The 13,153-nt window shown below is 58.6% G+C and overlaps 1 protein-coding gene across 1 annotated transcript; it reads left to right on the forward strand.

Moving 5' to 3' along the window:
• Positions 1-1,312: 1,312 nt before the first annotated feature.
• Mknk2 (MAP kinase interacting serine/threonine kinase 2) lies at positions 1,313-12,064 on the forward strand. Its single transcript, XM_005359039.3, has 14 exons — positions 1,313-1,406; positions 1,547-1,663; positions 5,256-5,343; positions 5,434-5,535; positions 5,614-5,711; positions 7,493-7,572; positions 7,769-7,842; positions 8,043-8,147; positions 8,232-8,287; positions 8,378-8,473; positions 8,683-8,877; positions 9,256-9,420; positions 9,836-9,879; positions 10,175-12,064. Exons 2-14 carry the CDS (start codon positions 1,613-1,615, stop codon positions 10,398-10,400), a joined length of 1,380 nt encoding a protein of 459 aa, XP_005359096.1. The 5' UTR covers positions 1,313-1,406; positions 1,547-1,612; the 3' UTR covers positions 10,401-12,064.
• The last annotated feature ends 1,089 nt before the right edge of the window (positions 12,065-13,153 follow it).

A 13,153-nucleotide genomic window follows, 5' to 3' on the forward strand; every position in this document is an offset into this window, starting at 1 on the left:
CTGGGTTGAGTTATGTCCTCTGCCCAATCTGTCCATGCCATGAACCTTATGCCAGTATATGAGGATTTGATTTGGAGACAGAAATCTCTGCAGATGTAATTACTAACAAAGACGATGAAGCTCAGGAGATGGACCGATGGCTCAGAGGATGGCTCAGAGGTTACGCCTTGTTGTTATTATTATTTTATTGTTTTTCTGAGACAGGGTTTCTCTGCAGCTTTGGAGCCTCTCCTGGAACTTGCTTTGTAGACCAGGCTGGCATCGAACTCACAGAGATCCGCCTGCCCCTGTCTCCCGAGCGCCTCCACTGCTCAGGGCCTTGGAGAGGACTCAGGGTTCAGTCGCAGCACCCACATCAGGCGGTTTCCACAGCTGTAACTTCACCCCTGCACAGGTTCTTCAGGCATCTGCATTCAAGTGACACACCGGACTCACACACACAAAAATGACACTCAGGATAGCGTCAGGGACTTCTCTCCTTTGGCTTCCCAATTCCCTAGGGAAAGCCAAGTCCTCATTCGGACAAACTGGCGGGGAGAGGGAAAACGCTGTTCACACAAGCAACTGAGTCTGACGGTATCAGAACCTGAATCGGGAATCCCGGCTTCTCCTGTTCCAAGTACCCCCACCAAGTGCTCCAAGGACCCGAGAAGTTCAACAGAGAGCCATGGCACAGGCCAAGGGCATCCATATTCTAGTTTCTAGGTCAAACCAGGGCGGGTTTGTCCTCCTTAGGCACCAGGCTTATGGACAGGGCTCAGAACTTCCTGCAGCGGAAGTCAGGGGAGCAACTGTTTGGGACTGGAGGAGGGCGGACTCAACGACCAGACTGAAGCTTTGAAGACCCTTCTGCGCAGGCGCGAGCGAGGGAGGCCCCACACAGACCTCTCCGCCGGGTCCGGATCGCGCAGCCGCACTCGGCGCTTCCTCAATGCTCCTCCCGCCACGCCCCTCGGAGTCTAACCCCCCCCCCAACAAGCTCGAAGTGCGCAGCCGCGCTCGGCGTCCCAAGCGCGCTCTTTGCGCAGCGGCACTCGGAGCCCAGCTAAGCTCCGCCCCTCACGCGGGGAGCGCGCAGCCGCATTCGGCATCCCCGGCCTGCTCTTCTCTCAGCAGCCCTCGCCCCCTGGAAGCTCCGCCTCCTCTGTTCCCTGAGGGGGCGGGGCCTGCAGGGAGGGGCGGGTCCACTCCGGGACCGCGCCTATAAAAGCGGCCGCGCGGGCCGCGCGCGCGGCTCCTCTCGGTGGCGGCGGTGGCCCAGTGGAGGGGTCCGTGGTGGCGGCGGCGGCGGCGGCGGCGGCGGTGGCGGCGGTGGCGGCGCTGTTCCCCGCGCAGTCCTTGAAGCGGGGTCCGGACTGTGCGAGGTCCGGTGACGGCACTGCGACCCAGGCTGGTGTCCGACCTCGGTGAGCGCGGCGCCAAGGGCGATATTTCCTGAGGGAGGAGGGAAGCCCGAGCCAGGCGCGGGAGCTCCGTCGAGCCCCGGTCGCCCCCGCCCGACCAAGCTCCCCGCTCAGCGCCGGCCCTTTGTCTCCTCCGCCCGCAGGGTCGCGTCCCAGGCCGCTCCCCGGGCCCCGCGTCCCCTCCCCCGCTGGCGGGGCCCGGACTGAAGATGGTGCAGAAGAGAGCAGCCGAACTTCAAGGCTTCCACCGTTCGTTCAAGGTGAGGGGGTCCTGTCCGGGGGGCCCACCGCAGTAGCGGGTGCGACGGATGAGCCTGTGCAGGGCCTGGGAGGGGTTCTTGCCTTGGACTTCGGCGCTGGAGGCAGTGGGGGTCAGCAGGCCGCAGCCCTGTCCCCTGCCACCTAGTAGCTCTCTCTCTTCCAGGACTCCCCCCTAAACACACCGGGCTTGTCGCTCCTAGTCCCTTGCAGTCAGCTTGGTCAGTTTGGTCTTCTGTTTGGGTGTGTGATCCTAGGCAAATCTTGTGTTCCTGTTTCCTGCAACTTCCAAGCCTGCTTTGTGCTGGTTGGGAGAGTCAGCAGGCTGCAGCACGGTCTCTGGCCATCTACTAACTCTCCCTTCAGCACCTGCCCCAGGCTTCTATCACCTCAGTTCCGTCCCTTTTCTATGTGTAGTCTCAGGTGAACCCTACTTTTGTTCTCTATGATCTGTGCGCTTGTCGCAGGCTACAGCCCTGTCCCCAGCTGCCTAGGACCGTCCGTCTGAGTGTGACTGGTGGCTCCCATGTCGCTTGCAAACCGTCGGATCTCAGTCCTTGCCCCCCACCCCACTTTCTGTGTGTGACCCCACTTGCTCTGGCTGGGAGGGCATCAACTGCGGCTAGGTCTCTGAGGAACTCCCCCAGGTTTGCTTGTGATTGTTGTGATCTCTCAGTCTGTTCTCTTCCCTACTTGTGTGTATATATGTCCCGGGGAAGCCCTGTCTGTCTTCTGCCGTCTCCACGGCTGTGTGTGGTTGGTCGGGATCAGCAGGCTGCTGTCTCGTGGGGAAACCCTTGGGCGCATTGGTGTGCAATGCCCCACTGCAACTCCCCACACAGACACCCGGTGGTGGCCTGTGTATGCCTTCCCTCAAGACACCCTGGCCCAAACTGTTATTTCCTGTCAGAACAGGAAGTTTCTGCAGTGTTGTTAATGGTGGCTGACAGTCTTCTTAGATGAGTGAATCTGGGGGTGATGAAGGTGGGCAGGTGCTAGGCAGAGCCCCCCACGGGGCCTGGCCTGAGGGACGCAGTGATGTCATCCTGCCCACCCCACCCGGAAGGCTGCATTATGTAATGGCTTCCCGGGGCAGGGACCTGTTGCCCAATAGAGAAGGCAGGAGAGTGTGTGTTTGTACACACACACACACACACACACACACACACGCCTGCACCCCTGTGGGAGGAGCATGCAGATAGGGAAGAATTCCCAGGCCTGGCCAGCCAGTGCCGCTGGCCAGCTGCCCCACCCCTGCCCCAAATGCCTGTTCTCCTCGGTCAGCTGCTTTGGGGCTGAGCAGAAATGAAAGCTAGATCTGAGAATGTCACCTTACAGTGGCTTTTACCCTCCTGGGGCTTTGTGTGAGCCTAGGTGGGGTCCACACGTGGGGCCTACAAGGCTGCCAAAGCAAATCGTAGCTTTCTGGAAGATTCTAGCCACCTCCCGCCAGGCCTGCTGACTCAAGGCCCTTGGCTAGACCCAAGGGAGGCTAGCTGGGCCAGGCTGGACTTTCCACACCACACTCGGGACTTCAGGCTGCCTTCCGTGCAGAGATGGGACTGGTGGGTGGCCCTGCAGGCAGACAGAGACTGGTCCCTTGAGGAATCGCCTTCTGGAATCGTACCCTATGTGGCTGCTTTCTTGGAGCCCAGCCACTGCCCCTCAAGTACCCTCTGCGGCTGGGTAGAGAGGCACGCCGTCCAGTCCTACCGGGTTTACTTCTCTGTTTTCTGTTGTTTTTCTTTCTGGAGTTTAAGAGGCGCTGGGGATGGAGCCTGAGGCCTCACACTTGCTAGACAAGTGCTCTACAAACTGAACTGCAGCCCCAGCCCTGCTTTCTTTCTTTAATGTGCAAATCGGGGTCTCCCTAAAGGGATGCCCCAGCCAGCTGGTATCCCTGGGCAGGGTTCTCAGTCTTCTCAGCTAAAGGCTGGGACAGGCAAGTGGCCGACCCCTTTCACTCATGGATGGTCCCAGAGCTGGGGACAGCTGCCTCCTGTCTCACCTGACAGCCCACCCAGAGGAACGTCACGGGGCTGGGGTCATGCTGCAGGTGCCATGGCTGGCCTTTGATCTCAAACCTGGTTCACCCTCTCTTCTAGTTGCTCGCCACCCCCCCCCCCCACCACTTGAATAGTGCAGATGGCTGCCTTGGGTCTTCGGGTGCCAAGGCTTATCAGAGTACTGTATGTGTGTGCCCTCTTTCTTCCCTGCTGGGGGCAGGTCAGCGTGCAAGGCCCTCCTACATTGCTGTCCGTCTGGCTCCTTCCACTATAGTCTCCAAGGGGCAATGACTTCACCTAGGCTCCCCACACCCATTCATGGTCCACGTCTCGTTGTCTGTGTGGGTTTACCTCAGTTTCCCAGCTTGCAGACCCCCCTGGTGACTTCAGCCCCAGGATGAAGCAGTGTTTCCCTTCCACCCTCTGGCAGCTGGGTCCTCTGGTGTTCCATTTGGACCCTAACCGCCCTAAGGAGGCTTCTCAGACACTGCAGGCTGTGGATTGGGCAGGCCCTGGACACATACCAATGGTGTCTTGCCTGTGAGCCCTTGCCACTGGCTATGTGTGCCAAATCGGTGACCCTGGGGTTAACAGTCATCATGAGTTAGGTGGTTTTGGATCTACATAGTACATTGAGAGGGTGCCATGGCACACAGAAATGCCCCTACCCAAGACTCCCAGAGGTCAGGCACTGCATTCATGTTTGTGGGAGGAAGAGCACATAGCATAGGGAATAGAGGTGGTGGTGTCCTGTGCCACAGGGAAACTGAGGCCTAAACCCAAGGGTGTGGCCCTGAGATAGGCTGGGAGGCTGTGGGAAAACAGGCTGTCAGTCCCGCCCAAGGCTTCCCTGCTGCTGCCTCCACCTTTGATCCCACGCCTGTCCCTGAGGTCAGCCCTCAGTCAGCTGGGCAGACAGGCATGCTCATTCTCCTGAGCAGAGAAGGCAGGACGTGTGGCTTAGACTTCCTGTCACTCAGCTGCAGGCTGGAAGAGGAAGATCATGTTCCCCACAGCCAGGCAACAGGGTCCCTCAGTGTGGTGGACACGGGGCTGGGCCATTCTCTCTGGTCACTGGCAACCTCCTACACTAAACCAGTAACAGGAGTAGGTGACAACCACATGGCCCAGTGTCTCCTTGTAAAACTCATGAGTCGGGATCCTGTGGACCCCAAGGGACTCTGCCTCGCACAGTTGCCTGCCACTGAGGTCCTGAGACACTTTTTTTTTTTTTTTTTTTTTTTTTTTTTTTGGTTTTTCGAGACAGGGTTTCTCTGTGGCTTTGGAGCCTGTCCTGGCACTAGCTCTGTAGACCAGGCTGGTCGAACTCACACAGAGATCCACCTGGCTCTGCCTCCCGAGTGCTGGGATTAAAGGCGTGCGCCACCATCTCCCGGCCTGAGACACTTCTTTGTGAAAGTTCATGTCCTGAGTCTGGAGGGCAAAGACAGCCGCTGTCCTGTCCTGAGTGCTTATGGGTTGTTCAAGGGCCCCGGGTGCTGCTCACCCTCTGCCTCAGCACTGTGAGGGAGTGGTCTTTGGGTTGCGCATTCTGGCAGAACCACCCTGAACGTACTCCCCCCAACAGGGGCAAAGTCCTTTCGAGCTGGCCTTCTCCTTAGACCCCACCCAGCACGGGGACACTGACTTCAGCCCAGAGTGTGAGGCTCGACCTGGTGAGTACCCACAAAGTGGGCAAGATACGGGGTCCCTGTGGAAGGCAGGCTCTGCCAGGCTGTATACGTCTGGGTCTCTGTCCTCTGCAGACATGCCCTCCAGCCAGCCCATCGACATTCCGGATGCCAAGAAGAGAGGCCGGAAGAAGAAACGTTGTCGGGCTACCGACAGCTTCTCAGGCAGGTTCGAAGGTGAGTGGGTGTGGGTGCGGGGTCTGCTGAGGAGGGGACACTGGGCTACTGTCCCTCATCTCTCCATTCGTCTACCAGATGTCTACCAGCTGCAGGAAGACGTGCTGGGAGAAGGGGCCCATGCTCGTGTGCAGACCTGTGTCAATCTGATCAGCAACCAGGAGTATGCTGTCAAGGTAAGCTGCGGCCGCTCCAGGGGCCAGTGGCCTTTGAGCCCCCAGATGACAGCCATGGGAAACCAGTATCTAAAAATGGCCCCAGAACTTGTGACTCAGGCCACCCTAGAAATCCAGGTCAGACCTAGAGTCGGAAAGGCACGATGACAGCTGGCCTTTGCCCACTCCGTGTGTTGAAGGCCAGCGAGCCCTAGCATGGTTACTAAGAACTAGAAACTTCTGTCAGGCCATGCTGGTCCTCTGCCTCTGAGGATGACTGGCTTGGAGCGGTAGTGCAGCCCTGGGTACTGCGGAAACCGAGGACGGACCCTCAGCCTTCCTGCCGCTCCCTGTCCCACATGTGCCTAGAGCCCTGTAGGCCTGGTACAACCTTATGACCTTGGAAAAAGCCCTGTAACATGACTGGTCGGCTGCAGCCTAGCGGGGCTCCTGGTCTCAGGGTGCCAGAGAAGGAAAAGGATGAGTCATATTCTGGAAGTTGGGGTGTCAGAGCTGGGGTCCCTGGGAGTTCCCAGGCAGGTGCTTAGCTGCTTGCTGTCCTCCTGGGGACCCTGCTGGGCAGCCTTGTCACTTGTCATGGGCAGATAGGGAAGCTGAGGACCAGAGTGGGCAGGTAGCCTAAACTGGATTCACTACTGGTGGCTTCTCCCTGCTGTGAGCCAGAGTGACAGGTGCTAGGACCTGGGGGCTTCCTGTTGGTGTCCCTGGTGATGATTGACACCTTGGGACAGTGGGGGTGGGGGTGTCAGCATAGGAGGTAGTGAGGACCAGATTTGGGGTGGCTGGAGGGGAGGGGGTGCTAGGGAGGGCCAGGAGTATAGAGGTTCCTGTGGAGCTGACCCCACTTCCCCAAGAGGGGGCTGAGTTTTATTAGTTTGATGCAGGATGTTTAGACCATCCTCCAGGTCTGGTTTCTAGTGATAGAAGGCCCCTTGGTGGGATTTGTTGTTGTTGTTGTTTGTTTTTTTGGTTTTTGGGGTTTTTTTTGTTTTGTTTTTTTGGGATCTAGGAGAGGTGATGTTTTGAAACAGGGCTTTTCTGTGTAGCCCTGACTGTCCTGGAATTCACTCTTGACTACACTGGCCTCTGCCTCCCTAGTTCTGGGATTAAAGGCGTGTGCCACACCACCTGGCTTGGGATGGGTTTTTGTTACCAAATACTGGGACAATATCCTGGCAGTGGGACCCTGCACCTTCCACCTGATAGGTGAGGGGGTCAGAATACCAGCCTAGGGAGCACAGGAGTCCTTGGGACCCCTCTTTTCCTGGAGCAAAGGTTCTCTGGTGCTTTCTAGGCCTTCCTTCTACTGGGTACAAAGGGCCTGGCGTCCTGAAGTTCAGGCTCACTGCTGGCCTGAGCCAGACCGAGGCCCTTGGGGCCAGTTCCCCATCTGGTCTGGAGCAGAGGAAGGACTGGTATGGTACTGGCTGGGCTGGCAGCCAGGTAGCTTACTGCCTTGTTGCATGGGTCATATGGGAGCTGAGACTGCTTGGCCCTGCCCTTGCTGGGGCAGGGGTGGCAGCCACCTGGTAGAGAGGACTCCTGTAGGAATTCAGCCTCAAGCAGTCCTGTGAGGCCATTGGGTTAGGGTGGAGAGCTGGCTGCTTCCCACAACTAGGAAGTTTTAGGTCCTGGGGCCAGCTATGTCCTTCCGAGCTGAGGACCCAGGCTCTGGCGTCAAGTTTATGTAGTGTCCAGGTGGGCCCGTTGGAGGCTTGCCAGCTCCCTCGGGCTGCGTCTGAGCAGCTTTTCCAGGTGCCCCGTTCCTCCCTGCGTCGCAGATCATCGAGAAGCAGTTGGGCCACATCCGCAGCAGGGTGTTCCGGGAGGTGGAGATGCTGTACCAGTGCCAGGGACATAGGTAAGGTGGCTGCCTGGGCCATCTCTCCAGAGCCTATCACCTCAGCAGGGGAAGGGCTGGGCTCAGCCAGAAATACAGGCTTTCTGTGGATACCTTTCTGTGGGCACCATGAGGGTGTCGCCTCCCTGACTGGGCAGCAGGTGCTTAGGACCTTGGGATGCCTCAGTTTCTTTTCTGCCTCTCCCTCCCAACTCAGGAATGTCCTAGAGCTGATTGAGTTCTTTGAGGGGGAGGACCGCTTCTACCTGGTGTTTGAGAAGATGCGCGGAGGTGGGTGCTAGTGGGGGAGGATTTGGAGTGGGGGCTGGGGACCACCTTCCATAGGGCCCCAGCTTGGAGATGGGAATTGGGGCTGTATCTTCTGTCCAATGGTCAGAGCTCGGGGTGGGGCATCTCTGACGGTGTGGAGGTGGTGCTGGGGGCTGGCTGGTCTACAGAGATGACCTAGCTGCCCCTGGCCTGCACCACAGGGTCCATCCTGAGCCACATCCACAGAAGGCGCCACTTTAACGAGCTGGAGGCCAGCGTGGTGGTGCAGGACGTGGCTAGTGCCCTGGACTTCCTGCATAACAAAGGTGTGGTGGAAGATTGTGGAGACTGCCCCAGGCCCTGGTTGCTTTAGAGGATCCTGCCCCTAACTCCCTGCTCCACCTCCCTAGGCATCGCCCACAGAGACCTAAAGCCCGAGAACATTCTGTGTGAGCACCCCAACCAGGTAAGGCGCCTGACTGACCCCTCCCTTGGGAGACTAGAGCAGTGGGAGCCCTACAGGCCAGAGCTCCCACAGTGCTGGTCCCACCCCCAGGTCTCCCCGGTGAAGATCTGCGACTTTGACCTGGGCAGTGGCATCAAACTCAACGGAGACTGCTCTCCCATCTCCACACCTGAGCTGCTCACCCCGGTGAGAGCGGGGCGGGGCGGGCTCTGGGCTCAGGTGCCAGGCTGGCTCCACAGCTTTCCCCTGCCAACGTGGCCTTCTGCTTGGCAACAGCTGTGGGTTGACTGGCAGGCTGGGGGTGGAGTCAGCCCCATCCCTGCTGATGGGGGGGGGGGCATCAGTCTTTGATTGGCTGGACCTCATGTCTCTCCTGACTTGTGCCCGCCCCGCAGTGTGGGTCGGCTGAGTACATGGCCCCAGAGGTGGTGGAGGCCTTCAGCGAGGAGGCCAGCATCTATGACAAGCGCTGCGACCTGTGGAGCCTAGGCGTCATCCTCTACATCCTGCTCAGCGGCTACCCGCCCTTCGTGGGCCACTGCGGCAGCGACTGCGGCTGGGACCGAGGGGAAGCCTGCCCAGCCTGCCAGGTGCGCCTGCCTGAGTCCCTGGGATGAGAAGTGAGGTTGCTGTAGCTGTCCCTGGGAACCAGGACCTCAGACTGAACCCTCAGGCCCAAGTCATTTTTTTTTTTTAATTTGTGTGTTCTGCCTGCATGTATGTATGTGTACCATGTGAATCTTCGGTGCCTGTGGAGGCCAAAAGAAGGCATTGGGTCCCCTGGGGCTGGAGAGATGTTGTGAGCAACCATTGGGTGCTGAGAACAAACCAGGGTGCTACCTGCCCTTGTGCATCTGGACCTCCTCCAGCGTCCCTCGCACTCTGTCCTTGTGGGGCCCCGCCCACCCTCCATTGCAACTGCTGCATGGGGCCAGGTCTGAATGGGGTGACTCCTCTCCCCCGCCCAGAACATGCTGTTCGAAAGCATCCAGGAGGGAAAGTATGAGTTCCCGGACAAGGACTGGGCCCACATCTCCTTCGCCGCCAAAGACCTCATCTCCAAACTGCTAGTCCGAGATGCCAAGCAGAGGCTGAGTGCTGCCCAAGTCCTTCAGCACCCATGGGTGCAGGGGGTGAGCTGTGGGGCCTGAGCAGGGGTCTCCGAGCCCCAGCTTTGTCTGGTGGGCATTGGGGCCTCACATTAAGCATACAAAAGGGTCCAGCATCATGACTGGGAGTGGTTTCCAATGGGGCCAGCGAGCACCCTCCCTGCCCAGCTGAGCTCAGACTGTCTGGCCACGGTCACTGGACTCCTCAATGAGGTTCTGCCACTCCGGGCACCTTGCTTTCTTAATGCCGAGTTGGTATCCCTGAAAGTCCCCAGGCCAAAGTGACTCACCCTTTCTGGGGACGGACAAGGGGATAGGGTGAGCTGGGAACTGTACAGAGGGTTATGTGGTAGGGTCTCGCAATGGTGAGCATGGATTGGTACTGGCCAAGACCCTTCAAGTGCCCTCTGACCCCCAACCCTGCCCTTCCTTCTTGCAGTGTGCCCCAGAGAACACCCTACCAACACCGTTGGTTCTGCAGAGGTGAGCCCTGCTATCTTGGGGTGTGTGTTTGGCCTTTTATTTTTCTGGGGTGCTAGGGGTACCTAAGCCAGAGCCCTTCCAATGTTCAGCAGGTACCGTAGCAATGAGCCCCTTGGGATATTAGGGCCACAGAGGCCTAAGTGAGGACCTGGCTCCTAAGTGCTGTGACCTGGGAGTTGACTCAGCAGCTCCCGTTGAGGGTCTTGGCACCTGGAAGGGTACTGGAAGTAGGGTGGGTATCTTCACGGGGCTGTAGAGAAGGGTACACTCCTGTGACAATCCCCCATCTTCCCAGGAACAGCTGTGCCAAAGACCTCACGTCCTTCGCGGCTGAGGCCATTGCCGTGAACCGGCAGCTGGCCCAGTGTGAGGAGGACGCCAGGCAGGACCAGCCCGTGGTCATCCGAGCTACCTCACGCTGCCTGCAGCTGTCCCCACCCTCCCAGTCCAAGCTGGCCCAGCGGCGCCAGAGGGCAAGCCTGTCTGGTACCCCCGTGGTCCTTGTGGGGGACCGTGCCTGACCCCCACCAGCCCCTTGTATATACGCCCCTGCCCTGCAGGGCCTGAAGGTTAGAAACCTGGGTGCCCTGCCCCTTGCTATCCTAGGCACCAGCTCAGCTGGGTCCTACTGGGGGATGTAGGGTTCTGTTGGGAGGTGTTTTCTTTTTCTCCCTGTCCTCAACTCCTGCCCTGCCTATTTGGCTTTGTTTGGTTTTGTTTTTACCACTTTTGAAAGCAAGTGCCCAGGAGGAGGGCGGAGGGTTTGGGCCACTCAGCCTGCACCCCACGATGCTCGCCTGTAAACTGTGAAGCTCCTGCCACCTGCACCCCCACCTCCACTCCAGCCATTCTGCTGTCTTCCAGGGCTGGGGGTCCCGCAGGGTCAGCACCCCTCACCTCTCCCGAGCCCTCAGTATCGTCAGGACAGGCTCTCCTGGTGAGCAGTGGCCCTTTTATCTGTCCCCACCAGAGCACCCTTGGGTCTGGGGCAGGAGATAGAGATAGAGACCTCTGGGGCAGATGGGGACAACGCACCTGCTTGATTCCCCAGTCCCTGTAACCTACCTGCCCTGTCCTTTGGAGGGTTGACAATCAAAATCTCCTCCCAGGCTGCTTAGCTCCTTGCCCTGGAAGAGACCCATAGCTGCCAGTCCCCCTTCCCAGGAGCAGGGCCTGAGGACCTGTGCCCAGCCAGCTCCACCATGGCGGGAGAGGTGCTGGACAAGTCCCCGTGTGTCTCCCCACCAGGGCACCTGAGTGCCCCTTCTCAGGGCTCAGCCTGACCATGGCCACAGCTTGCCCGATGCTGCCCCTGGGGTTCATGAGCTCTCCTGGCTCCCTTATGTTACCCTGAGCTGTAGCCACACTCAGAGGTCCCTACCTTCCTCTGCCCCCAAGGACAGGGTGGGGGGTGCCTACCTTCAGGAAAGGAGCCAGCGCTGCCTGGGCCTCCCTCTGGGCATCTGAGCAGGGCTGAGGAGGCACTGGGTGGGCCTGCAGTGCCCCAGGCCTGGGGGCTGTTTCTAGCCATGAGCTACTATGCAATACGAGTTCCCATTTTCTCCGTGGCCCTGCTGGACGGGGAGGTGGGGGAGGGGGGGCTTTGGGGACCAGGCCACCCTGCCCTACATTCTGCTCAGGTGTCTCCAGGGCTCCTGGCTCAAAACCCCTTGGTCAAGATTGTTTATTGAGTTTAGTTTAGGCTTTTTTTTTTTTTTTTTTTAAGAAATAATTTGACTTGCTTCCCTGTTCTTGAAGAGTACTTGAATGTTGGGGTCTGGTGGGTGGTGGCTTGGGATACCCACTGCCCAGCACCCTCCTCCCCAGTCTCATAGGATCATCACAGTGGGAGAGGTTGCCTTCAGTCCTGCCTTGGGATACATTTCCAAAGACCCCCGGGGGGCTCCCAGGCACCCGAGGACTAGCCCCTGCAGGGCTGTCACTTCCTTGGTCTTCTCTGTGTCCAACCTGGAGGACGGGGCAGACCCCTTAACTGTGAAAGAGACATCCATGGCTTGGCCACCAACCATGCTGGATTCTGTAAGATGAGACCTGCTTTAGGGCGGGGCGTGCAAGCACTTTCAGCTCAATCCTGCCAGCTGGAAAGACCACAACAGACTCCTTTCCCACCGACTGTCAACGCCAGGATTTTGTATTCTGTTTTATAAGGATTTAATAAAAGTCATTTAAAAATCTTTGCAGTGCCGGCAGCAGAGGTGGGCTGCCCACGGGTTCCTAGTCCCTGGTTCCCTGGGCTCCTCCTTCACAACTTCTGGGATGGGTTCCAGGGAGGTGACATCACCAGAGGGAAGCACAAGGCTAAAGAAAAACAAGCTTACAACTTGGCAGGGTAGTGACCCTGAGGGGCGGGGCTCCGTGCCCTGCGGGAGGGTTCCGGGGTGTAGCTTGGTCCTGGTTGGCGGGCACGTGCTTCCTCGCTCGGTTTGTGCCACTGTTCTCTGACCAAGCAGAACAGACTTGATCCAGCATGCGGGAGACTCCTACAAGGCCGGGATTGGAAGGAGACAGGAAAGGTCGCTGCGCCGGCCTCATGAGTCCCCCTAGGTGGGGTCAGGTGGGAATTCTGCCGCACTGCTCCCGGAGTCCCCTACACCGGAATTTCCCTGCCACTGCAGGCTAGAAGAGGACAGGCTCCGCCGGCTTCGAAAAAACCACAAAAATAAATTCTAGTGCAACCTCGGCTAGAACGAGCTGTTCCTGGCAAGCGGCAGAGGGCAGGGAGCGGTCACCACCCGGGCTGGCGGGGCTGGCGGGGCGTGGTGCCACCTGGGAGGCTTAGAGGCTTGGCATGTGTTCCCAGCGGTGTATCGGGCACAGGCCAGCTGGTGGCTCGGTTCTCGAGTCTGCCCCCCATCCCCGCGGGGCACACTAGGAGTGGTGGCCCAGGCTCTCCGCAGTTAGAGGCAGGAAAGGGGCTGAGACCAGCCTGAGCTACATGGGATTCTATCTGCGAAAAACAACCGGAAGTGGACCGTCCACTTGTCAGCACACCTGACCACCTAAGTTTGATTGCCTTGCCCATTATGGTGCAGGGAGAGGCCCTGCTCCCAGAAGCTCTGACCTCCACACCCACATTCATCCTCAACATTAAGTAAATGACAATTTTTTTTTTTCTTTTCCAAGACAGGATTGCTATCCGGGTCTCCTATTCAGTTCCACAAGGTTTCTCAGTAGCTTTGGAGCCTGTCCTGGAACTAGTCCTTGTAGACCAGGCTGGCCTCGAACTCAGAGATCCGCCTGCCTCTGCCTCGCG

Source organism: Microtus ochrogaster, linkage group LG1 (assembly GCF_000317375.1).
Source record: "Microtus ochrogaster isolate Prairie Vole_2 linkage group LG1, MicOch1.0, whole genome shotgun sequence".
Taxonomy (NCBI): domain Eukaryota; kingdom Metazoa; phylum Chordata; class Mammalia; order Rodentia; family Cricetidae; genus Microtus; species Microtus ochrogaster.

Excerpts from the sequence above, each read along its gene's own strand:
- Mknk2 (XM_005359039.3), top strand. The coding sequence starts at position 1,613 with ATGGTGCAGAAGAGAGCAGCCGAACTTCAAGGCTTCCACCGTTCGTTC. Across the intron at positions 1,664-5,255 it reads GCTTCCACCGTTCGTTCAAG|GGGCAAAGTCCTTTCGAGCT; the intron begins GTGAGGGGGTCC and ends TCCCCCCAACAG. Across the intron at positions 9,421-9,835 it reads AGCACCCATGGGTGCAGGGG|TGTGCCCCAGAGAACACCCT; the intron begins GTGAGCTGTGGG and ends TCCTTCTTGCAG.